At 48.8% G+C, this 23,639-nt stretch overlaps 1 protein-coding gene across 1 annotated transcript in view; it reads left to right on the forward strand.

Moving 5' to 3' along the window:
- Positions 1 to 8,988: 8,988 nt before the first annotated feature.
- Positions 8,989 to 23,639, forward strand: part of LOC125639128 (acyl-CoA 6-desaturase) — a 38,685-nt gene continuing 24,034 nt past the window's right edge. Inside the window, exons 1-3 of the mRNA XM_048855669.2 lie at positions 8,989 to 9,210; positions 21,426 to 21,536; positions 23,070 to 23,267. Coding sequence (XP_048711626.2) covers positions 9,004 to 9,210; positions 21,426 to 21,536; positions 23,070 to 23,267 — 516 coding nt within the window. The 5' untranslated portion in view covers positions 8,989 to 9,003. The remainder of the gene's footprint in view (positions 9,211 to 21,425; positions 21,537 to 23,069; positions 23,268 to 23,639) is intronic.

The following is a 23,639-nucleotide window of genomic DNA, read 5'->3' on the forward strand; positions in this document are numbered from 1 at the left end:
ACAGGAACTCCAAGTGGTCCTTTTCCTGAATCTTTGTCTAACTCACTTGGTGGTGGCAGCAGTACCCATCCAAGGACAAGGAAGCATTTGTGCCTTGGGGAAGTTTTTAACTTAAGCTGGTAGAAATAAGCTTAGGGGGTCTTTCATGCAGGTCCCCACATCTGTACCCCAGAGTTCAGAGTGGGGAGGGAACCCTGACAGTAGCATAAAACATATTCTAGTTATGTCATATATACATTCATAAGCATATTTCCATAAAGCCTTATGGGGTGCAACGTCACCGGACCTACTTCACCTCTTGATTATGGCCTAATATTCTAAACCCACTGAAGTCAATGGGATCAGGCCCTCATACTGCATAGTATCCAAGAATAACTCCATTAAAGTCAGTGGAGTGACACCAGCATCAGACTTGTGTTAAAGGAGGATGAGGCCTGTAGCTTTTCATAAAAACACTCCATAGATTAGAGACAACATGCTCAATCAGGGAGCTGTGCTTTCCTTAGAGAAATAAGACAATATAGCCAGGATCCATACACTAGCTCTACAGCAGCTGGTAATAGTGGTTGATAACATGCAAACTGATCACATGCATATGTATCCAGCAGGGAAAAGAAAACAGTGGGGCACACAGAGGTGGGCACAGGAAAGCAGCAGCCAAAGCCACAGAAAGGGTTTTTGTGCTGTGCAGAAAAACACCCAAGAATTGAAATTTGCCCTGCAAAAATGTTGTCACAATGGAAAATGCAATAAAGGGAACTCACTTTACCAAGGGACAGGGATCTGACGTCCACAGAGCTATGCACGCTATTGACTAACAGGTTGCACAGATCCACACTGGTTATGTCATGCACAACCAGCCCCTTCTCTTCAGCCTTGCAGAATATAGCTGTTTTAGAAAACCAGTGGGTTTAGAAAACCCATTATATCCTGGATCAGGGCCTCATAGCAAACAGCTTCTCAGAATGGCAGGCACAGTAGTAGTTAGCACCAGCCCACAGACACGGATTAACTAATACTTTATTCATTACTGTTTCAGCCCCCAACAATATGCTAGGCACAGACATGCTATGTGCGTCTATCTCGTGGTTACGTGGCCCCCAACATCACTGGCAGACTGCCAGCAAGGATTAGGCCCTGTCAGAGACACAGAAAGCTTCATGCTATTCTGCTCAGCATCCTGCTGGACTAGCTTATCCTATCCCTAAAGCAGGAGGTCATCCAAAAAAGGCCTCTCTGTCTGCAAAAGCTGTGGCGATGTGGGAATATACACTGAGACTCTAATGCCCCCTATTGACGCTGATGATACAACAGATTTGATCCATCCATTCTGGACTCCAAAATGGGGAGTGCTTCTGACAACAGTACAGTACATAGTCGGCATGTCTCAGTTCTTAAAATGCCCCCACCACTGATGTGGTCTTTGCTTCCCGATTGTATCAACTGACATCCGTTGGTAGCCAGGCCCTCTCAGTGCTGCCACAAAAGGCCAGGTCTTCAGCTGGCCTGAACTGGCAGCACATTGAATGGTGCCAATGGAGCTCCGCTGGTTTACAGATGCTGAGGATCTGGCCCGAATACTTCAGCAAAATGATGGACACCATGCATGTCGGTCCTTTCCGGAGGTTGTTACGGACTGCTCGGGAAAACATAAGACAGGTGTAGTTCACATCAGCCCACAGACATCATGCAAATTACATTAGAAGCAGCAAGTCAGATCCTCAGATGCACTGGAGTAGTGGGGAGGAACATAAGTAAGTTTTTACCACCTTTCTGCATCGTGCAATCCTGGAGGCAGCCAGGGGCCATTTCACTAGTCCAGGATCGCCACAGCACAATACACCCTACCCATGTCCCCTCCTTGGTTGGACCAGTTGGGTGGTGTGCAGTTGACTATGCTAGCTTTATTCCACCTGGAGAGTCCCCTTCATCCTTAAGAACGCACACACCCACAGAACGCAAAAGCTGGAGAAGCACTGACATGAAATAAATGAAGGAGTTAATGTTTACTGAATGACACCAATATAGACCAGAGTAAAGGTTGTTTGGGTGCTGTAAATGTGCATTTCTTACCTTAACATATTTGGATTTCTTTTAAGTGTAACCTTAAGTCTGAATTCCCTGGATTTGTAACGTTTGGTTTGGGGATAATTACAACATCTCTCTAGTGTTTTTTATCCTTATGTTACTGACCTATATGCTCAAACTTAACTCCATCTTAATCGAGTTTTTGTCAGAGAATACTATTATACTTTTCTTTCACACTGAGCTAAATAGAACAGGCTGGTGTAAATCAGGAATGCCGCCAGAAAGTCATAGAATCATAGAATCATAGAATATCAGGGTTGGAAGGGACCCCAGAAGGTCATCTAGTCCAACCCCCTGCTCAAAGCAGGACCAATCCCCAACTAAATCATCCCAGCCAGGGCTTTGTCAAGCCTGACCTTAAAAACTTCTATGGAAGGAGATTCCACCACCTCCCTAAGTAACACATTACAGTGTTTCACCACCCTCCTAGTGAAAAAGTTTTTCCTAATATCCAACCTAAACCTCCCCCACTGCAACTTGAGACCATTACTCCTTGCTCTGTCATCCGCTACCACTGAGAACAGTCTAGATCTATCCTCTTTGGAACCTCCTTTCAGATAGTTGAAAGCAGCTATCAAATCCCCCCTCATTCTTCTCTTCCGCAGACTAAACAATCCCAGTTCCCTCAGCCTCTCCTCATAAGTCATGTGTTCCAGTCCCCTAATCATTTTTGTTGCCCTCCACTGGACTCTTTCCAATTTTTCCACATCCTTCTTGTAGCGTGGGGCCCAAAACTGGACACAGTACTCCAGATGAGGCCTCACCAATGTCAAATAGAGGGGAATGATCACGTCCCTCGATCTGCTGGCAATGCCCCTACTTATACATCCCAAAATGCCATTGGCCTTCTTGGCAACAAGGGCACACTGTTGCCACCTTATCGTCCATTCATCCAGCCCATACTTCTTTAACTTGCTCCCAAGAATACTGTGGGAGACCGTGTCAAAAGCTTTACTAAAGTCAAGGAACAACACGTCCACTGCTTTCCCCTCATCCACAGAGCCAGTTATCTCGTCATAGAAGGCAATTAGATAAGTCAGGCATGACTTGCCCTTGGTGAATCCATGCTGACTGTTCCTGATCACTTTCCTCTCCTCTAAGTGCTTCAGAATTGATTCCTTGAGGACCTGCTCCATGATTTTTCCAGGGACTGAGGTGAGGCTGACTGGCCTGTAGTTCCCAGGATCCTCCTTCTTCCCTTTTTTAAAGATGGACACTACATTAGCCTTTTTCCAGTCGTCTGGGACCTCCCCCGATCGCCATGAGTTTTCAAAGATAACGGCCAATGGCTCTGCAATCACATCCGCCAACTCCTTTAGCACTCTCAGATGCAGCGCATCCGGCCCCATGGACTTGTGCTCGTCCAGCTTTTCTAAATAGTCCCGAACCACTTCTTTCTCCACAGAGGACTGGTCACCTCCTCCCCATGCTGTGCTGCCCAGTGCAGTAGTCTGGGAGCTGACCTTGTTCGTGAAGACAGAGGTAAAAAAAGCATTGAATACATTAGCTTTTTCCACATCCTCTGTCACTAGGTTGCCTTCCTCATTCAGTAAGGGGCCCACACTTACCTTGACCTTCTTCTTGTTGCTAACATACCTGAAGAAACCCTTCTTGTTACTCTTAACATCTCTTGCTAGCTGCAACTCCAAGTGTGATTTGGACTTCTTGATTTCACTCCTGCATGCCCACGCAATACTCTTCCCTGGTCATTTGTCCAATCTTCCACTTCTTGTAAGCTTCTTTTTTCTGTTGAAGATCAGCAAGGATTTCACTGTGAAGCCAAGCTGGTCACCTGCCATATTTACTATTCCTTCTACACATCGGGATGGTTTGTCCCTGTAACCTCAATAAGGATTCTTGAAAATACAGCCAGCTCTCCTGGACTGCTTCCCCCCTCATGTTATTTTCACAGGGGATCCTGCCCATCAGTTCCCTGAGGGAGTCAAAGTCTGCTTTTCTGAAGTCCAGGGTCCGTATTGTGCTGCTCTCCTTTCTTCCCTGTGTCAGGATCCTGAACTTGACCATCTCATGGTCACTGCCTCCCAGGTTTCCATCCACTTTTGCTTCCCCTACTAATTCTTCCTGGTTTGTGAGCAGCAGGTCAAGAAGAGCTCTCCCCTAGTTAGTTCCTCCAGCACTTGCACCAGGAAATTGTCCCCTATACTTTCCAAAAACTTCCTGGATTGTCTGTGCACAGCAGATGTCAGGGTGATAGAAGTCTCCCATGAGAACCAGGGCCTGCGATCTAGTAACTTCCGTGAGTTGCCGGAAGAAAGCCTCGTCCACCTCATCCCCCTGGTCCAGTGGTCTATAGCAGACTCCCACCACGACATCACCCTTGTTGCTCACGCTTCTAAACTTAATCCAGAGACACTCAGGTTTTTCTGCAGTTTCATACCGGAGCTCTGAGCAGTCATACTGCTCCCTTACATACAATGCAACTCCCCATCCTTTTCTACCCTGCCTGTCCTTCCTGAACAGTTTATATCCATCCATGACAGTACTCCAGTCATGTGAGTTATCCCACCAAGTCTCTGTTATTCCAATCATATCATAATTCCTTGACTGTGCCAGGACTTCCAGTTCTCCCTGCTTCTTTCCCAGGCTTCTTGCATTTGTGTATAAATCAGTGGAGTTACACCAAGACGAATCAGCTGGATGTGTTTAAAATCAATGCAGCATTGTAGTGGCTGCTTCAGGGGGATATTGAATTAATTCAGGATAAGCCACATGCCATTGCTTTCCAAAACATGAAATTCCTTATCACAAAAAACAGAGTCCATTGTTTGCCTTTTTGATCCAAGTGGTGTCCAACCTTCCTCCCATTGAAGTTACATGGAATTTTGCCATCAACTCCAGTGAGAGCAGGATTGGGCTCATGTTGGGAGCCAAAGACATATTTGGGCCTGATAGAAGCCTGCTGTGAATTTTAAAAGTCTGTTCTGATAACATTTAACAGTGTAAGCATAAGTAGAACCACACATGTGTAAGAAACTGCAGAGTAATCATGTTTGTGAAAGAAAAGAAAAGAAAAGAAAAGAAAAGAAAAGAAAAGAAAAGAAAAGAAAAGAAAAAAGATCAGTTTGAACCAACACTGAACCTACACTGACTGGGGGAGAGTTATCGTGGAAATGAGAGACTAGTACATACATGTAGAAAAGATAACAAAAAGTTACAGATAAGTTTGTGTGACAAAGGGAAGTTGAAGCTGTATTGTCCAGTGCTGGAGGTGATTGTGGTGAGATGGTCCTGATGAGTGTCCCACTTGTAAGAACTGATCACCACTTGCTGAGTGTTTTGCCTTAATAAAGATTTGTTAGCTCCATCTTCTTAGTAAGTGAATCTCAGTCCAACAGCTCATAGAAAGCAGATGCATCTGACAATGGACCTGCTGCAGTTTTCCTCCAGGAATGTTGACTGCTGTTGGACACATCAAAATTATCCATGCCAAGCAAGGAATATTATGCCCAGACAGAAAAGGAACTAAAGCCAATTGCATTTGGCTGCAGGCACTTTTATCAGTATTGTTATGCTACACTTGAATGAGACTATAAACCACTTGATTCAATTATTGAGAAACCATTCTTCGCATCACCACTTAGATGACAGAACTTGATTCTCCACTTGCAGAAATACAAGATCCACATTCTTTAGTGCCCAGGAAGAGATATCCTAGAGCATGATGCTCAGTCAAGAATTGCATTGGCTGGTAGCAGGTGTAGGGAATGGCATGCGAGTACATGTCATTCTGAAATATACCTATAAGCAGACGGAAAATGACCAGTATTAAAGAGGCAGCTGAACAAAGTGGCACAAGTAAGTCTGAGTGGATTGTTACACACTAAAAGCATAGCAGAGTATTGGAACCACGCTCATTCTTGGATGGCATCAGGGCTGATGTTAGGGGGTAGAGATCATATAGGCAGCTACCTACGGCACTGAATTTTCATGGGTTGTCACTCCTACACAGCAATGCAGCGCAGCAGGGCTAGCAGCCACCATGGCCACACAGTTCCTGCCTAGTCACCACTCCTGCCAGGACAGTTTTCAAAGGGGGGTGGGTCTGCTCCTTTAAGTGTGTCTACCCAACACCAGCAGAAGTGGAAGGGAGCTGTTTTGCCAGTGTAACTTTGGCCTAACTGTTCCCCCAGCCCCTAAGCTTGGGAAGAGCCTTGGTGGCAGCTGGGAGTCTGTCCAGGACTGTAAGCAACCCCACTGATGTAGCTTTGGCCTGGCCACTACCCACCAGGTTAGACAACTTTTGGGAGAAAGGTCTGCTTTTTTAAGGGCATCCCTCCCTCCACCAGGAACTGGGTCCAGACTAATGGGGCTCTGTCCCATCTGCAGCCTTTCACCAGCCAGGACAGCTTTCCAGGGCAAGAGGGGCTGCCTAAAGTGTGAAAAAGTCTAGCACTGGCCCTGGGAGGCACAATCCATCAAGTTATTCCACATGTACTCGGGGCAGATATGCCATAACAAACATACACTAGGCAAAGCAGCATGGGAAATACAACAAAGAGCACAAGGTATAGGTCTCGCCAGCCTTGCCTGTGCCAGGAAACTGATCAGCTTTTCTCAGAGTATCCTGTTTATCCCAAAAGGGGAAGATTGGGCGTATTGGCAGAGCTGTGCAGAGGACGCATGGGTGGGATAGCAAGAGGTGTTACAGGACAGAATTGATGTTCATTGGCACAGCTGTGGGGGTACGGGGCCCAGGACTGGAATAAGCCCGGGGGCTGCAGGACAGGATCGAGCTATGCTGGCAGAGCAGTGCAGGCACCCGGGGATGGCATATGAAGGGGCTGCACTGGCAGCTGGTAGTGAGATACTTTGAAATAGTTATTTGGGGGGCAGAAACAGAATAGGAGACGATTCAGAGATTCCAAGGACAGAGCGGATAATTATGATCATCTAGTCAAGTGGTCTCCAAAGTTTTTGGATCACGCACCCCCACGGTGCAGCCGAAGAAAGGAGAGGGGAAGACTTACCGCAGGCGTGCCGCCAAAGAAAGAAGACGGAAAGACCTGCCGCCAGCGTGCCGCCGAAGAAAGAAGGAGGGAAGACCTGCCCCAGGCATGTCACCGGAGGGGAAGACCTGCTGCAGGCGTGCAAAGCTGCCGCCAAAGGAAAAAAATGGCAAGGTGCTGTCCGGCGGTGCTCCTCCTGCCGCACACCCCCTGGGATCCTCTGGTGCACCCCCGGGGGGTGCGCACCCCACTTTGGAGACCACTGATCTAGTCTGACCGACCGCCTATTTAACACATACTATAGAACTTCCCCCAAAGTAATTTTTTTGAACTAGAGCATATCTTTTAAAAAAATCCAATCTTGATTTTAAAATTGTCAATGACAGAGAATCTACCACAACCCTGGTAAATTGTTCCAATGGTTAATTACCCTCGCTGTTAAAATTTTACACCTTATTTCCAGTCTCAGTGTGTCAAGCTTCAACTTTCAGTCACTGGATTTTGTTATACCTTTGTCTGCTATACTGAAGAGGCTATTACCAAATATTAGTTCCCCCTGTAGGTACTTATAGACTGTAAACAAGCCACTCCTTGACCTCCTCTTTGTGAAGCCAAATACCTTGAGATCCTTGGGTCATGCCGCTGCAGTTCAGGATTGAGATCTAGAGCAGCACTATGGGGGAATGGAATAGCTGAGGTGTAACAGGTGCACTTGGCGCTGTGTGAGAGGGGCCCAGGTTTAAAATAACTTGAATGTTGCAGATCACCCTTAAGGTGAATTGACAAATCTGGGGTAAGAGGGGATTTATGAGAGTGCCATGATAGGCCTGTTGCAGGTGAAGCATGAGGGGTATTGGCAGAGACATGCAGGTCAGGAAAAGAAGGGGATGCCACAGGTCAGGATTGGATTGCCCTGGAGAGTTGTCATAAATGTCCTCCCACACCTGAAGGAAGGCAGTGTAACTGCTGAGCCATTCTTTTTGCCTTTGAGCTGCAAAGCCCTGGCAACTAAGAATGGGGATCATGTGATCATGAAGTGCCCTGGGGGCTAAAGAAGAAGGGAATTCTCCTACCCACTAATGAAATTGACCCAAAAGCACTGCCCCAAGCAGAGAACTGTCCTGCAGAGCGATGAACCTCCTCAGCAGTGGGAGAAACTGCAGTGCCTGCTAGCGATCCTGGCCATAATTCAGCGTGATCAAAGCGACCAAATTATGCTAATTTCAGTCACAGTCCAAAAGTCTCCTTCCACTAATTACAGTCCCAGTGAGATGACCGCCCTGAACCAGCTTTCTAAAATCCAAGCCGAAATGCAAATACAAACAAACAAAAATTAGAGGCTCATTAGAAATTACACCTCCCCCCCCCCATCCCTTTGCTAAGTACCCCCTTCTTGCTGCCTCTCTGGAGGGAGCGGGCCCCAATCCCAGTGGGATACAGTGTCGAGGCTTCTTCGGGTTTAGGTTGGAATTCAGCCAGCTTTCCCCTTCGCAAGATCAACCCCAGCCAATGGCAGGCCCCGGCTCCGCTGGGGGGCGAGCTGGGATTGGTGCAGGAGCTCTGCTGATCACTGTGGAAACCCCCCGCCCCGCCCAAGTGATGAATGGAGGGGGGTGCGGCTGGGAAGAGGGGGGCAGCGGGCTGAGGTTCCCGCAGAAGGGGGTTATTATCGGAGAGGGGGAAGCCTATCCCCGCAGGGAAGAGCAGCCTAGGGGGCACTTCAGAGCAGGCAGCGGGGCGGGGTGACTGCAAAGGGGCTGGCAGCGGAGAGGGAAGGGAAGACAAAGAGGAGCCAGGGCGAACATGAGAGGCGGGCAGGGGGGCGAACAGGGGATCAGCTGAATTCACCCAAGGGGGGAAAGGCTCTTTCCTTCCGGCCACCCTCCGGGAGGCGCAGGCAGGCCGCGGGGCAGCGGGCGGTTGGGGCCGGGGGGAGCGAGGGGCGCCCATGGGGAAAGGCGGGGAGAAAGGCGAGGGGGCAGGGGAGCGCCAGGCGCCCAGCCGGCTCTACAGCTGGGAGGAGGTCCAGCGGCACAACCTGCGGACGGACAAGTGGCTGGTGATCGAGCGGAAGGTTTACAACATCACCACGTGGGCAGCCAGGCACCCGGGCGGCCCCCGGGTGATCAGCCACTACGCCGGCGAAGATGCCACGGTAAGGCTCGGCCGCCCCCGGCGGGCTCGGGCAGCTGCCCGCGGCTCCGCGAGTCAGCCGGGCTGGCCGCGGGGGAGCGCCGCTCCAGTCGGCCGGGCGCCCCAGCCGAGGAGCGGGTTGGTGGGTGGGGAGTCGCTAGGCGTCCCGCCCTCCCCCCGGTGTTTGCCTTTGGTCTGGTGCGGCCGCGGCCCTTCGAGTCCGGGATCAAGCGATGCCCAGTTCTCTCCCTGCCTGGCAGGTTGGGGAGCCCCCCCAGCCCGCCCCCAAGACAGGGGCAAGCGGGGTGGGGGGGCAGCGCAGGCTCCGAAGCGGCTCTCGCAGGACAGGGGTGGGGGGTCTGAGGGGGCAGCGCAGGGAGCCGCTTCGCTCTCTCTCCCGCAGGAGGCAGGTCTCTAGGGGGCTCTGCCACCGCTTGGTAAGGAAAGAGCCGGATCCGTTTCTCCCAGGCGGCGGCAGCGGCTGCACTGAGCTCTGCCTCCCGTTTCCACGGCTTCCAGCCCAAAGCGAGCGGAGCGGAGCGGAGCAGCGGCAGGATCGGCCCGTGGCGCGCTCGCTGGCGGCCGGTTCCCAAAGCCCCTGCCCCAGGCGCGCAGCCACCGAGCCTGTGCTCCGGAGTCAGCGCCTCCGCCCGCCGCTCGCTGCCTCGTAGCTCTCCACGCTGGGTGTGCCCCCTAGACCGGCGTCAGGGGGCCGGAGAGAACGAGCCGCGGGACTGGGCTGCCGTCAGCGGACGGGAGAGGTGGGTCTGACATCGGTGCACGGCAGCTGGCTTCCCCCAGGTGTGCGTTTGCTGCGGGTCACTGGCTGGGAGGTTATTTCCTCCTTAAAGTACAATGGTTTCCTTGGCTGCCTCTGTACCCTTGCAGCAAAGCCTCTGAATGAATGGGCTTTGCAAATGGGCCACATTCGCCTTTCAGTTGCATTAGCACAAACCCACTGCAACCAGGAGGGTTTGCAGCAGCAATACAAATGAGAGACCGCTTTGGCTCGGGTGTCTCCAGTTTGTCACTCAAAGGGCATTTGGTCTTGCTCTGGGGTTCAGCTTGTCTTTGCCAGGATTGTCCCACGGGTTTGTGGTTCTATCGCTGTTGTGTAGCTTCCCCAACTACATCCCACTCCACAGTCCTCAGTGCAACACTGTCGAGTAGGAGGCAGAACGATCTCAAGGTAGGTCCAGTTTCAAGCACCCTCCGCAAAACCCTGTCAGGGAAAGGGACTCTGCCTGCATCAGGCTCACAACTTTTCTATGTACCTACAATCATCAGCCACAAAATGCCCCTCCCATACAGCTGTAAAAGGATATCAGGACTAAACTGACATAGTTAACTGAGGGCTTCAGGAAATTATGACCTGAGTGCTCAGGGGAAGGCAGTAGTGACAAAAACACAACTCTGCAAGGTAATTCACATTCTTGAGTCTTATAAGGTCCCCAGCCTTAAGGATGCTCACACCATCAGCGCCTGAGGATCCATCCCAGACTGCCCAATAGCAACACACCATCAGCGCCTGACCATCCATCCCAGGCTGCCCCATGGCAACATACACCGACAGTGCCTACACTGTTACACCTAAGGACCCACACCAGCGTGTTCAGTTGTCATGAACCAACTCCCAAGGAAGGGCATTGACACCAGGAGCTCCTGTTCGTGTCACTCACACCACCCACTAAGGCAGCTCATATCATTGCTACCACACTGGCCCTTTCTCCTGGGCCACCTATGGACACCCACGCTGATGGTGTAAGATCGCATGTGTTCATTCATCACAGGATGTCCCTAAAACTGCTGACATTGACGGTTCCCATGACAACCCATTCATTCAGCATGGGCCTACCTCTAAAGATGTTTGTACCAAGAGTGCCCATGCCAGCCTGGTTATGTCACGGGCTGCCCGTGCTCAGAGTTTGTCCTACACCGGCCACACCTCACTACGTTCTCACAGTTGGTGCCTGTGGCATTCTGTTTATGCCTCATCTCATGGACAGTCATACTGTCTTAGACCTTGAGAAGACAGACTAGATTTGCACTGTGTTCCATGGTGCCTTTTAAACTGTTGAGAATCCCAAGGGCTTCACAAAGCAAGAGCCTGGATACTATAATGCTGTGATTGGGATGGCAAATAGGGCACCCATTTTGGTGCACAGCTACAACTCACACATCTCTGGAGGTCAAAAACTGTTTTACTGGGAGAAGCCAGGACAACCTCTGCCACTGACATGTTAGCAACACCAAGGAATTTTCAACTCATCTGGACAATGTCCAACTGGGGACAGGCAGAAGAGATCTGAATGTAACATATCCAATTATTTCATAGTACATCTCCCATTCCATCCCCCACTATAGCACTGAAGGTTAGCCCAAATCCCTATGTGGGACTTGAACCCATGACCTGCCGGCCTAGGAGAAATTGCAGATACAATACAAGAGGTGTATCTGCTGACACAAGAACTTGCTGTCATTGTCGCTCTCTTTTTTCTGGTGGTGAGAGATGAACTCAGTATTAAATATTCAGGAGCTGGTGTTCTCTAGACTGCTATGGGAGTATGTTGAAACATTCCCCTCTCTGCATAAGTCCGTGACATACTTAATGAATCTCAGTCATGTTCACATGGAGGGAATCTATGATCTCGCCGCCCCTGGGATCTCCCTTGAGAATGGGAGTAAGGTGTGAGAGCACACAGGCTTTGCTGAGGTAAGGGAGAAAGTGATTCCAAAACTTTAACAACCCGCAAACCCCTTTCACTAAAATGTCAAGTCTCATAAAGCACCTTCTAAAAATGAATATTTCCAGGGATTTTCACCCTTACCTCAGCATAAATTATAAAAGCAGTGATCTTGAAAATATAAAATGTGTTTTTATGGCATGCTTATTACACACTATTTATTAATTATTATTTATCATTACAGCTTTTTTATTACATTATGAAATGGCAACACTCTTCCAAGATCTCACTTTTGTAGCTTGTATCAGTTTTGATTCAGCCTGTTATAAGACAAGGCTCCTCTCAGAGGTGCCAGTAGAAAAAAGAGGTGCGGGGGCAAAGCTTGTGTGCACCCTGGGGTCTGGGGCGCACCGCTGGAAAAGTGGGGGGGCCAGAAAAGGCCTCTGGAAAAAAAAGGGGAGGGACCTACGGGGGGGGGGGTGTCGTGCTGACACAGGGGCAGTACGTGACCCTCACCCCCCCCCACCCCCCGTACAGGCGCCTCTGATTCATGTGGTGTTACTGGAGGGCAGCTCAAAGAAGCATCTTCTGCCTGCTACTCAGATGTCCCCTCCAGGAGTTACCCTACCAATATCCCCTCCACTTTCTTTGAATGTGTTCCCCAAATACATGACATGCATTTCATAATTCTTCCAGGGAGAGAGTCTGCCCTGGATCCTTCCTTCAATCCATTTATTTTTAGGGGCCTTAATAGTCTCACATAGGAAAAGACAGAAACCTGCACACACAAAAAATGCTAGGGTTGCCTGTGAGTCCCCTGTTGCTCTCACACCTTACTCCCATTCTCAAGGGAGATCCCAAGGGCGGTGAGGTCATAGATTCCCTGCATGTGAGCATGACTGAGATTCATTAAGTATGTCACGGACTTATGCAGAGAGGGGAATGTTTCAACATACTCCCACAGCAAAAAAATATCCACCTCCCTTTCTATTTTGTATAAGGAGTCGTGACGTTTAAATGTCCTCAGTGTGATAGATATGCCTGCTTTGATTTGATTAGCTCTCGGAAGTCCCCAAGGCTCCGGGCTGCTGGTCCCGTGCTGCCCGGGGTCCCTATGGACAGCTCTGTCCGCCATTAGGGAATTTTTTCCCGAGAACCCCCTGTAACATTTCATGAACCCCAGTTTGGGAACCACTGCCCTAGAAGATTCATTTTTTCCATGAACTAAATGATGCTAATCAGATATTCTCTATAATTTCATTTGTGATTCAAGCGCTCCTTCTTTTTTCTCAGAACCTTTGCTCTGAGTGCCTGATTCTCCATGACCTGGCAGCAAGAGTCCTTGGATATTCACCCCCAAACATTAATTCTGGTTACCACCATCCTCTCTTACTTTCCTTTTGGATCATGTTCTGAAGGTGACGTCAGTCCCACAAAGGGAGTGAGGAGGAAAGAGTCTAGTGACCTGGATTAACTTTTTGAGGGAATACCCAGGGAGGCTTGTTGTCAGATCAGAGGAAGGATGGGCCAGTGGTTAGGGCACTAGCCCAGGGCTTGGAAGAGCTGGTTTTAAGTCCCTGTTCTGCCACAGACTTCCTGTGTGACCTTGGGCAGGTCACTTGGCTCCCTGTATCGCAATCTCCCATCTATAAAATAGGAATAATAGCACTTTCCTACTTCACAGGGATGTTGTGAGCATAAATACAGTAGAGATTGTGAGGTGCTCAGATACTACAGCAATGGAGGCTATATACGTATATAGGGTATATAGATAGAACTAGTGACTCAGGACAAAGATGCTTGGGCTGGGTCAGAGGACCAAACAGAAAGAGTTCCAAACTGTACCCAATGGAAGCTTATGCTGAAGGCCTTGTTGATGCTGGGGATTTATCCCATTTTCAGCCATTGATGTAGCTGTATCGGTGCTAACCCTTAGGGTATGTCTACACTACGGAATAAGGTCAAATTTATAGAAGTCGGTTTTTTAGAAATCGGTTTTACATATTCAAGTGTGTGTGTCCCCACAGAAAATGCTCTAAGTGCATTAAGTGCATTAACTCGGCGGAGTGCTTCCACAGTACCGAGGCTAGAGTCGACTTCCGGAGCGTTGCACTGTGGGTGGCTATCCCACAGTTCCCGCAGTCTCCGCTGCCCATTGGAATTCTGGGTTGAGATCCCAATGCCTGATGGGGCTAAAACATTGTCGCGGGTGGTTCTGGGTACATGTCGTCAGGCCCCCGTTCCCTCCCTCCCTCCGTGAAAGCAAGGGCAGACAATCGTTTCGTGCCTTTTTTCCTGAGTTACCTGTGCAGACGCCATACCACGGCAAGCATGGAGCCCGCTCAGCTCACTGTCACCGTATGTCTCCTGGGTGCTGGCAGACGCGGTACAGCATTGCTACACAGTAGCAGCAACCCCTTGCCTTGTGGCAGCAGACGGTGCAGTACGACTGGTAGCCGTCATTGTCATGTCCGAGGTGCTCCTGGCCACGTCGGCCACGAGCGCCTGGGCAGACATGGGCGCAGGGACTAAATTTGGAGTGACTTGACCAGGTCATTCTCTTTAGTCCTGCAGTCAGTCCTATTGAACCGTCTTATGGTGAGCAGGCAGGCGATACGGATTGCTAGCAGTCCTATTGCACCATCTTCTGCCGAGCAACCATGAGATGTGGATGGCATGCAGTCCTTCTGCACTGTCTGCTGCCAGCCAAAGATGTAAAAGATAGATGGAGTGGATCAAAACAAGAAATAGACCAGATTTGTTTTGTACTCATTTGCCTCCTCCCCCGTCTAGGGGACTCATTCCTCTAGGTCACACTGCAGTCACTCACAGGGAAGGTGCAGCGAGGTAAATCTAGCCATGTATCAATCAGAGGCCAGACTAACCTCCTTGTTCCAATAAGAACAATAACTTAGGTGCACCATTTCTTATTGGAACGCTCCATGAAGTCCTGCCTGAAATACTCCTTGATGTAAAGCCACCCCCTTTGTTGATTTTAGCTCCCTGAAGCCAACCCTATAAGCCATGTCGTCAGTCGCCCCTCCCTCCATCAGAGCAATGGCAGACAATCGTTCCGCGCCTTTTTCTGTGTGGACGCCATACCAAGGCAAGCATGGAGGCCCCTCAGCTCACTTTGGCAATTAGGAGCACATTAAACACCACACACATTATCCAGCAGTATATGCAGCACCAAAACCTGGCAAAGCAATACCGGGCGAGGAGGCGACGTCAGCGCGGTCACGTGAGTGATCAGGACATGGACACAGATTTCTCTGAAAGCATGGGCCCTGCCAATGCATGCATCATGGTGCTAATGGGGCAGGTTCATGCTGTGGAACGCCGATTCTGGGCTCGGGAAACAAGCACAGACTGGTGGGACCGCATAGTGTTGCAGGTCTGGGACGATTCCCAGTGGCTGCGAAACTTTCGCATGCGTAAGGGCACTTTCATGGAACTTTGTGACTTGCTTTCCCCTGCCCTGAAGCGCATGAATACCAAGATGAGAGCAGCCCTCACAGTTGAGAAGTGAGTGGCGATAGCCCTGTGGAAGCTTGCAACGCCAGACAGCTACCGGTTAGTTGGGAATCAATTTGGAGTGGGCAAATCTACTGTTGGGGCTGCTGTGATGCAAGTAGCCCATGCAATCAAAGATCTGCTGATATCAAGGGTAGTGACCCTGGGAAATGTGCAGGTCATAGTGGATGGCTTTGCTGCAGTGGGATTCCCTAACTGTGGTGGGGCCATAGACGGAACCCATATCCCTATCTTGGCACCGGAGCACCAAGCCGCCGAGTACATAAACCGCAAGGGGTACTTTTCAATAGTGCTGCAAGCTCTGGTGGATCACAAGGGACGTTTCACCAACATCAACGTGGGATGGCCGGAAAAGGTACATGACACTCGCATCTTCAGGAACTCTGGTCTGTTTCAAAAGCTGCAGGAAGGGACTTTATTCCCAGACCAGAAAATAACTGTTGGGGATGTTGAAATGCCTATATGTATCCTTGGGGACCCAGCCTACCCTTAATGCCATGGCTCATGAAGCCGTACACAGGCAGCCTGGACAGTAGTCAGGAGCTGTTCAACTACAGGCTGAGCAAGTGCAGAATGGTGGTAGAATGTGCATTTGGACGTTTAAAGGCTCGCTGGCGCAGTTTACTGACTCGCTTAGACCTCAGCGAAACCAATATTCCCACTGTTATTACTGCTTGCTGTGTGCTCCACAATATCTGTGAGAGTAAGGGGGAGACGTTTATGGTGGGGTGGGAGGTTGAGGCAAGTCTCCTGGCTGCTGGTTACGCGCAGCCAGACACCAGGGCGGTTAGAAGAGCACAGGAGGGCGCGGTACGCATCAGAGAAGCTTTGAAAACCAGTTTCATGACTGGCCAGGCTACGGTGTGAAAGTTCTGTTTGTTTCTCCTTGATGAAACCCCCCGCCCCTTGGTTCACTCTACTTCCCTATAAGCTAACCACCCTCCCCTCCTCCCTTCGATCACCGCTTGCAGAGGCAATAAAGTCATTGTTGCTTCACACTCATGCATTCTTTATTCATTCATCACACAAATAGGGGGATGACTACCAAGGTAGCCCAGGAGGGGTGGTGGAGGAGGGAAGGAAAATGCCACACAGCACTTTAAAAGTTTACAACTTTAAAATTTATTGAATGCCAGCCTTCTTTTTTTTGGGCAATCCCCTGTGGCGGAGTGGCTGGTTGGCCGGTGGCCCCCCCACCACGTTCTTGGGAGTCTGGGTGTGGAGGCTATGGAACTTGGGGAGGAGGGCGGTTGGTTACACAGGGGCTGTAGTGGCAGTCTGTGCTCCAGCTGCCTTTGCTGCAGCTCAACCATACACTGGAGCATACTGGTTTGGTCCTCCAGCAGCCTCAGCATTGAATCCTGCCTCCTCTCATCACGCTGCCGCCACATTTGAGCTTCAGCCCTGTCTTCAGCCCGCCACTTACTCTCTTCAGCCCGCCACCTCTCCTCCCAGTCATTTTGTGCTTTCCTGCACTCTGACATTATTTGCCTCCATGCATTCGTCTGTGCTCTGTCAGTGCGGGAGGACAGCATGAGCTCGGAGAACATTTCATCTCGAGTGCGTTTTTTTTCTTTCTAATCTTCACTAGCCTCTGGGAAGGAGAAGATCCTGTGATCATTGAAACACATGCAGCTGGTGTGTTTGAGAAAAAAAAAGGGACAGCGGTATTTAAAAAGACACATTTTATAAAACAGTGGCTACACTCTTTCAGGATAAACCTTGCTGTTAACATTACATACATAGCACATGTGCTTTCGTTACAAGGTCACATTTTGCCTCCCCCCACCACATGGCTACCCCCTCAACCCTCCCCCCTCCCCGTGGCTAACAGCGGGGAACATTTCTGTTTAGCCACAGGCAAACAGCCCAGCAGGAACGGGCTCCTCTGAGTGTCCCCTGAAGAAAAGCACCCTATTTCAACCAGGTGACCATGAATTATATCTCACTCTCCTGAGGATAACACAGAGAGATAAAGAACGGATGTTGTTTGAACGCCAGCAAACATACACTGCAATGCTTTGTTGTACAATGATTCCCGAGTACGTGTTACTGGCCTGGAGTGGTAAAGTGTCCTACCATGAAGGACGCAATAAGGCTGCCCTCCCCAGAAACCTTTTGCAAAGGCTTTGGGAGTACATCCAGGAGAGCCACGAATGCCAGAGCAAAGTAATCCTTTCACATGCTTGCTTTTAAACCATGTATAGTATTTTAAAAGGTACACTCACCGGAGGTCCCTTCTCTGCCTGCTGGGTCCAGGAAGCAGCCTTGGGTGGGTTCACGGGATACTGGCTCCAGGTCCAGGGTGAGAAACAGTTCCTGGCTGTCGGGAAAACCGGTTTCTCCGCTTGCTTGCTGTGAGCTATCTACAACCTCATCATCATCATCTTCTTCGTCCCCAAAACCTGCTTCCGTGTTGCCTCCATCTCCATTGAAGGAGTCAAACAACACGGCTGGGGTAGTGGTGGCTGAACCCCCTAAAATGGCATGCAGCTCATCATAGAAGCAGCATGTTTGGGGCTCTGACCCGGAGCAGGCGTTCGCCTCTCTGGTTTTCTGGTAGGCTTGCCTCAGCTCCTTAAGTTTCACGCAGCACTGCTTTGGGTCCCTGTTATGGCCTCTGTCCTTCATGCCCTGGGAGATTTTGACAAAGGTTTTGGCATTTCGAAAACTGGAACGGAGTTCTGATAGCACGGATTCCTCTCCCCAAACAGCAATCAGATCCCGTACCTCCCGTTCGGTCCATGCTGGAGCTCTTTTGCGATTCTGGGACTCCATCATGGTCACCTCTGCTGATGAGCTCTGCATGGTCACCTGCAGCTTGCCACGCTGGCCAAACAGGAAATGAGATTCAAAAGTTCACGGTTCTTTTCCTGTCTACCTGGCCAGTGCATCTGAGTTGAGAGTGCTGTCCAGAGCGGTCACAATGGAGCACTCTGGGATAGCTCCCGGAGGCCAATACTGTCGAATTGTGTCCACAGTACCCCAAATTCGAGCCAGCAAGGCCGATTTAAGTGCTAATCCACTTGTCAGGGGTGGAGTAAGGAAATCGATTTTAAGAGCCCTTTAAGTCGAAATAAAGGGCTTCATCGTGTGGACGAGTGCAGGTTTACATCGATTTAACGCTGCTAAATTCGACCTAAAGTCCTAGTGTAGACCAGGGCTTAGTGTCCACAAGACAAGCTAGCCTCTAGCGCCACCTCCATAGCCATCATTGTCTTTTCTTTCTAGTCCCTTGCCTTAAAGCAGAAAGGATGAAAATCCCCTGAACTCTCTCCTACAGACTCCCAAGTTTTCTGTACTCTGTTTGCTAGGCCCTTCTCAATAGATGGGACTTAACACTCCTGGGTTCTATTCCAGGCTCGGAGACGTTGGCCAGTACCTTGTGTCCTTTGAAAATCTTAGCCTTATTTCCTTGGGTGACACAGTGACCACATTAGCCAGTCTCATTGTGTGAATAGTGAAAATCCACATGCTGGCAATGGGCTAGATCACTCGCTAATGGACAGTGTCTGGGGCAAAAGAAAACAAAGCCTGAGTCCCCTTGTGATCTCTCAAGCAAAGAGAAACATCATAAATAAGAAAAGGAGTACTTGTGGCACCTTAGAGACTAACCAATTTATTTGAGCATAAGCTTTCGTGAGCTACAGCTCACTTCATCGGATGCATAATGCAGTAAGATCTTCTGCAAGATTGTAGCTCTGGCAGTTTTGCAGCTCTTGAAATCCACTCAGTTGAACAGCAGATTTGTTAGCAGTAAGGATTCAGTGGGACTCTTCTCAATGGAGCACACTGAATCCTTACTATTAACAAATCTGCTGTTCAACTGAGTGGATTTCAAGAGCTGCAAAACTGCCAGAGCTACAATCTTGCAGAAGATCTTACTGCATTATGCATCCGATGAAGTGAGCTGTAGTTCACAAAAGCTTATGCTCAAATAAATTGGTTAGTCTCTAAGGTGCCACAAGTACTCCTTTTCTTTTTGCAAATAGAGACTAACACGGCTGTTACTCTGAAACCTATCATAAATAAGGAATTTGGCAATTTAAACAAGTAAGCAGGTTTCTGGTGACAGTAGATCTTGTGACAGTAGATTTCAGTACCATGTGGACCTGTTGAAATTCACTGGATGGAAGTTCTGTGAAGATTCTGGATTGAATTCCAGAATTTTGCAGTAACAGAAATGACTCAGCTGGAAGGAGGGATCCTTGCCTTTGAGAAACTCCCCACTCCACTGCCAATTTGGTCCAGATTCTGGCCAGATCCTGCGGAGGGAGGGGTGTGTAAAACTAAAGTGCCGGTCAGAATCCCATCAGAAATATAGTCCCTTTTCCCTGCCAGCACCTGTGGGAGCTAGATACCTAAAACTGAGCAGGAAAGGGTTGGATGGAGGAAAAGTCAAGGTTTTGCCATCAATGGAACTGGCAAAGCACGGAGAGGAGCATTTGTTACACACATGCAATGTGCACTGATGGGGGAGCCCCATGCAGAATTCTGGCTGACTCAGCAACTTGGCCTCTGCATCCCATCCAGGGTCTCAGGGTTGCAGAGCCAGAACCTTGCACATTGTAAGGAGTGAACTATCCAACACCTTGAAAACTCTGAAGAAAACCTCTCTGATAAATGGATTTATTGTCTCCCCTCCACTGTGTGGGAGCTGGCATGTTCTGGGTGCATCAGTGGGGGTCAATTTTATGAATTTGCTGAGGTTCCAGTCAGATTTTAAAGCTGAAATCTAACCATCGGATTTGCCAATTGGATAAATATTATAGCCAGTATCTGAACAGAATTTAATTTGGATAACTCCTTTTTACTGAGTCCAGGAAGTGTTTGCTTACTAATTTTAACACAAGGTTTTTATGAGGTCAACTTTTACCTTGCACAGTATTTCTCAGAGCAGGCTGCATAGGGCTTGTCTACACAGAGAATTAGTCTGCGGCAAGCCAGAGTGTAAATCTATAGCATGCTAGCTTGCCACGCACTAACTGGCTAGGTGGACCTGCTACGGTGCATTAAAAGTTCCATAGTGTGCTTTGGCATACTGCTGTTTCAGTACTATGGATGTTTTAGGGTATGTCTACACTGGGAGCGAGTCTCCCAGGCCAGATCCACACACTTGTGTTAGCAGGACTTAAACTAGTGCATTAAAAGTTGCTGTGTAGACAGTGCTTTGATGTTACAACTTGGGCTGGTGCTCAGGCTTGGGCATTCAAGCTTTCAAGCCTGGAGTTGCATTTTCACTGAATATTTTAGAGCTATACACAGGTCAGGGGCAGATACCGTTCAATAGTCTTTTTCCTTCTGGTGTCCTTTTGTTCTGGTGTTTGTATCGTGCCCAGTGCAATGGGGTCCCACTTTATTATTTTTATATTGTTGGTAATGCAAATAAAAATAATAATAATAGAGTGCAAACACTTAGAAAGAAAACCCCAAAAGTCTTTAATCATTCCTCTAAATGTAGTGGACATCATCCATACATTCTTTGATTATATTTAATATCTTTCTTTTCATATACTTTAGGGCTTACTAGAGACATTATATTGAAAGAATGAGACTGATCATCTGCATATTGAGAGATGTTTTTCTGATACATAAGGCAGACAAATTCACAGCTTCTAATTGGGGTGAAAGATATATTGGACTTCTTTTTGCCTAGGTGCCTAACTCCCATTGAATTCAATGGGAATTAGGCACCTAGGAGCTTCTGAAAATTTCACTAGGCACCTATCTGCATCTTTAGGCACCTAAATACCTTTAAAAATCTGGCCCTTTGTCTTCAAACTGCATATTCATTCATCTACTTCTCGCAGCATCTTCTAGAACCAGGAGCCCTACACTGAAAGAGTTGCGTATTGTGGGTACTGACAGTGAACTGACACCAGAACTGGGGAAACTGTTGGGGTAATGTGGGGGAAACCCTGGGGAGAAGACATTGCTGGGGACAAACAGGAAGGAGCCAGTGTGCAGTGAGCAATCGCTTTTATTGAATCCCATCTGTCTGCCTGTGTTTCCACTCCAGGATGCTTTCCGGGCCTTTCACCTCAACCCCAGCTTTGTGCAGAAGTTTCTCAAGCCATTACTGATTGGAGAGCTTGCCCCAGGTGAACCTAGCCAGGACCGAGGCAAAAATGTGAGTATCTGCAAACCCCTCTCTGTGGGCTCTGTTTCTGGAGAAGAGTCTACAATCTGGTCATTCCACAATTTATCTACAAAGCTGCCCTCCAGGTTCCTGTGTGCAAAGCCACTACATATAATTCACAAGCCTTCTTCACAATAGACAGCTCTAGCAAGTACAGGAAACGGCAGGGAAAGACACCCACAGTCAGACAGCTCTGTGTGGCCATGTGTATATCCCACTATTGACTGGTGCAGGGATAGGCAATACTTAGGTCAACTTCTCCTGACCTGCAGCACCCCCTGCTATTCCCCTCCTGCAGGTTTTCAGCAGCTCTGCCTGTGCAGTTCACGCTTGATCTGTGACAACTAAAGAAGAGCCCAGTTCAAACTCACCAATTTGAACACTTGCAAACTTTGGATAAATATGGATCAAGATCTGGATCCAGTCTTCGTGGCTGGAGTTCATCTCTAGTCAACAACCCTGTTGCTCAAATTCTCATGACCTGGGTCTGCCCATCATTCTGTAATGCATGTCAATTTGTGCTACAGACAAAAGGCCATGAGGCCACCAGAATGAGACTCCTTGTCATCCAAAGCAGATTTGAACCCTCTTCCATCCTCTGCTCCATACCATTGACCATGCAGCCCGAGCAAACGCTGCTCTGAACTTCATATGGGCTTATCCTGATTAGCTCTCAGCAATGGAGAAGTCTGTGAAAGTGGCCACGTTTATGGAGTGAGTGGCAATAACCCCAGTGGGTGAGATGAAACAAACTGCTCTCTCTGAGCACTGTGCTTATGAAGCTGTAACACAGCAGGGCCCTTTATCCACCCCATGTCAATGTGTCCAGCTCTATGCAAGTCCCAAATGTTCCATTCATTCATTATTCAGACCCTGTGCACTACACAACTGACTCCTAAAGTGAAACCCTTTCTCCTCCGTATTGTTCTTTAGCCGACTGAGTTCATGACATGCCTGTTTCATGCACAATAGCAGTGACTACATTAACCTGCATTACCTCTTGACCTGCTTTCATGAGTGACTGCACGCTAACTGAACACATCCCAAAGAGAATGGAGCTGTCTTGGCACTCTAGTCTCTCATCAGCAGAGGTTCAGGGTTATGCATAAGTGAAGAGACTGAATTCTCTCTTCCCGAAGGAGAGGGGAGATGTTCCTTCATAGCCTATATGGAATGAATTACGGAACACTGAGACTGGATAAATGGAGAGGTGTTGGACCAGCTGGTGTAAATCACCATAGCTTTATTGACTCCAGTGGGTCTCGGGTGACTTACACCAGCTGAAGATCTGGATTTTAATTGTAATTCAGAAGGTGGGGTAAGACCCATCAGGGTAAGGACTCGGATCAGGTTCCTGAGTGGGGTAGTGTAGAAATTCTGAAGACTGCATGAGTACAGAGACTAATTCTTCTCCCATTCTGAGGAAAACAGGCAGGGGTTAGTAGTGTGGAAGCCCAAGCTTGAATGGACACATTCACACATGTAAAGAAGGTGCACCTTAAATCCTGCATTTCCATTTTGCAGCCCCAGCTGGTGGATGATTTCCGGGCCCTGAGAAAGACAGCAGAGGATATGAACTTGTTCAAAGCAGATCCCTTATTTTTCTCCCTTTACCTGGGTCACATCATCATGATGGAAGCTTTGGCTTGGTTACTAGTTTCATACTACGGCACCGGCTGGATCACAACCTTTATCCTTTCCTGCATCCTTGCAACCTCCCAGGTGAGAAATAGCACGGAGTAACAGGGGTGCTTGTGCTTCCATGACAGGTGACCTGTCAGTGCATCCAGTTGTTCCGAGTACCTCATTATCACAACACGCCGGACTATCACAACACTCACTTTGGAAGAACATTCATGAACCTCATGCACCCCCCAGACCCCCTCACTGCCTTGCTCTTGCTCATAGTGAGTCTACTCACTGCCTCACACTCAGATGCATTGAGCTCACTGCCTGTCTCTTGTCCCCCTCCCGTAGATCCAATACCAATGAAATTAATACAAAACTCTCCCCCTTCCATGCTTTTTCTGTGCATAGGACTGTGCACATTTCATACAGACACACAATACTTGCCTTCTACTCTGTGTGTCCTTT

The sequence above is a fragment of the Caretta caretta genome, chromosome 6 (genome assembly GCF_965140235.1).
Source record: "Caretta caretta isolate rCarCar2 chromosome 6, rCarCar1.hap1, whole genome shotgun sequence".
NCBI classification, from domain to species: Eukaryota; Metazoa; Chordata; order Testudines; family Cheloniidae; genus Caretta; species Caretta caretta.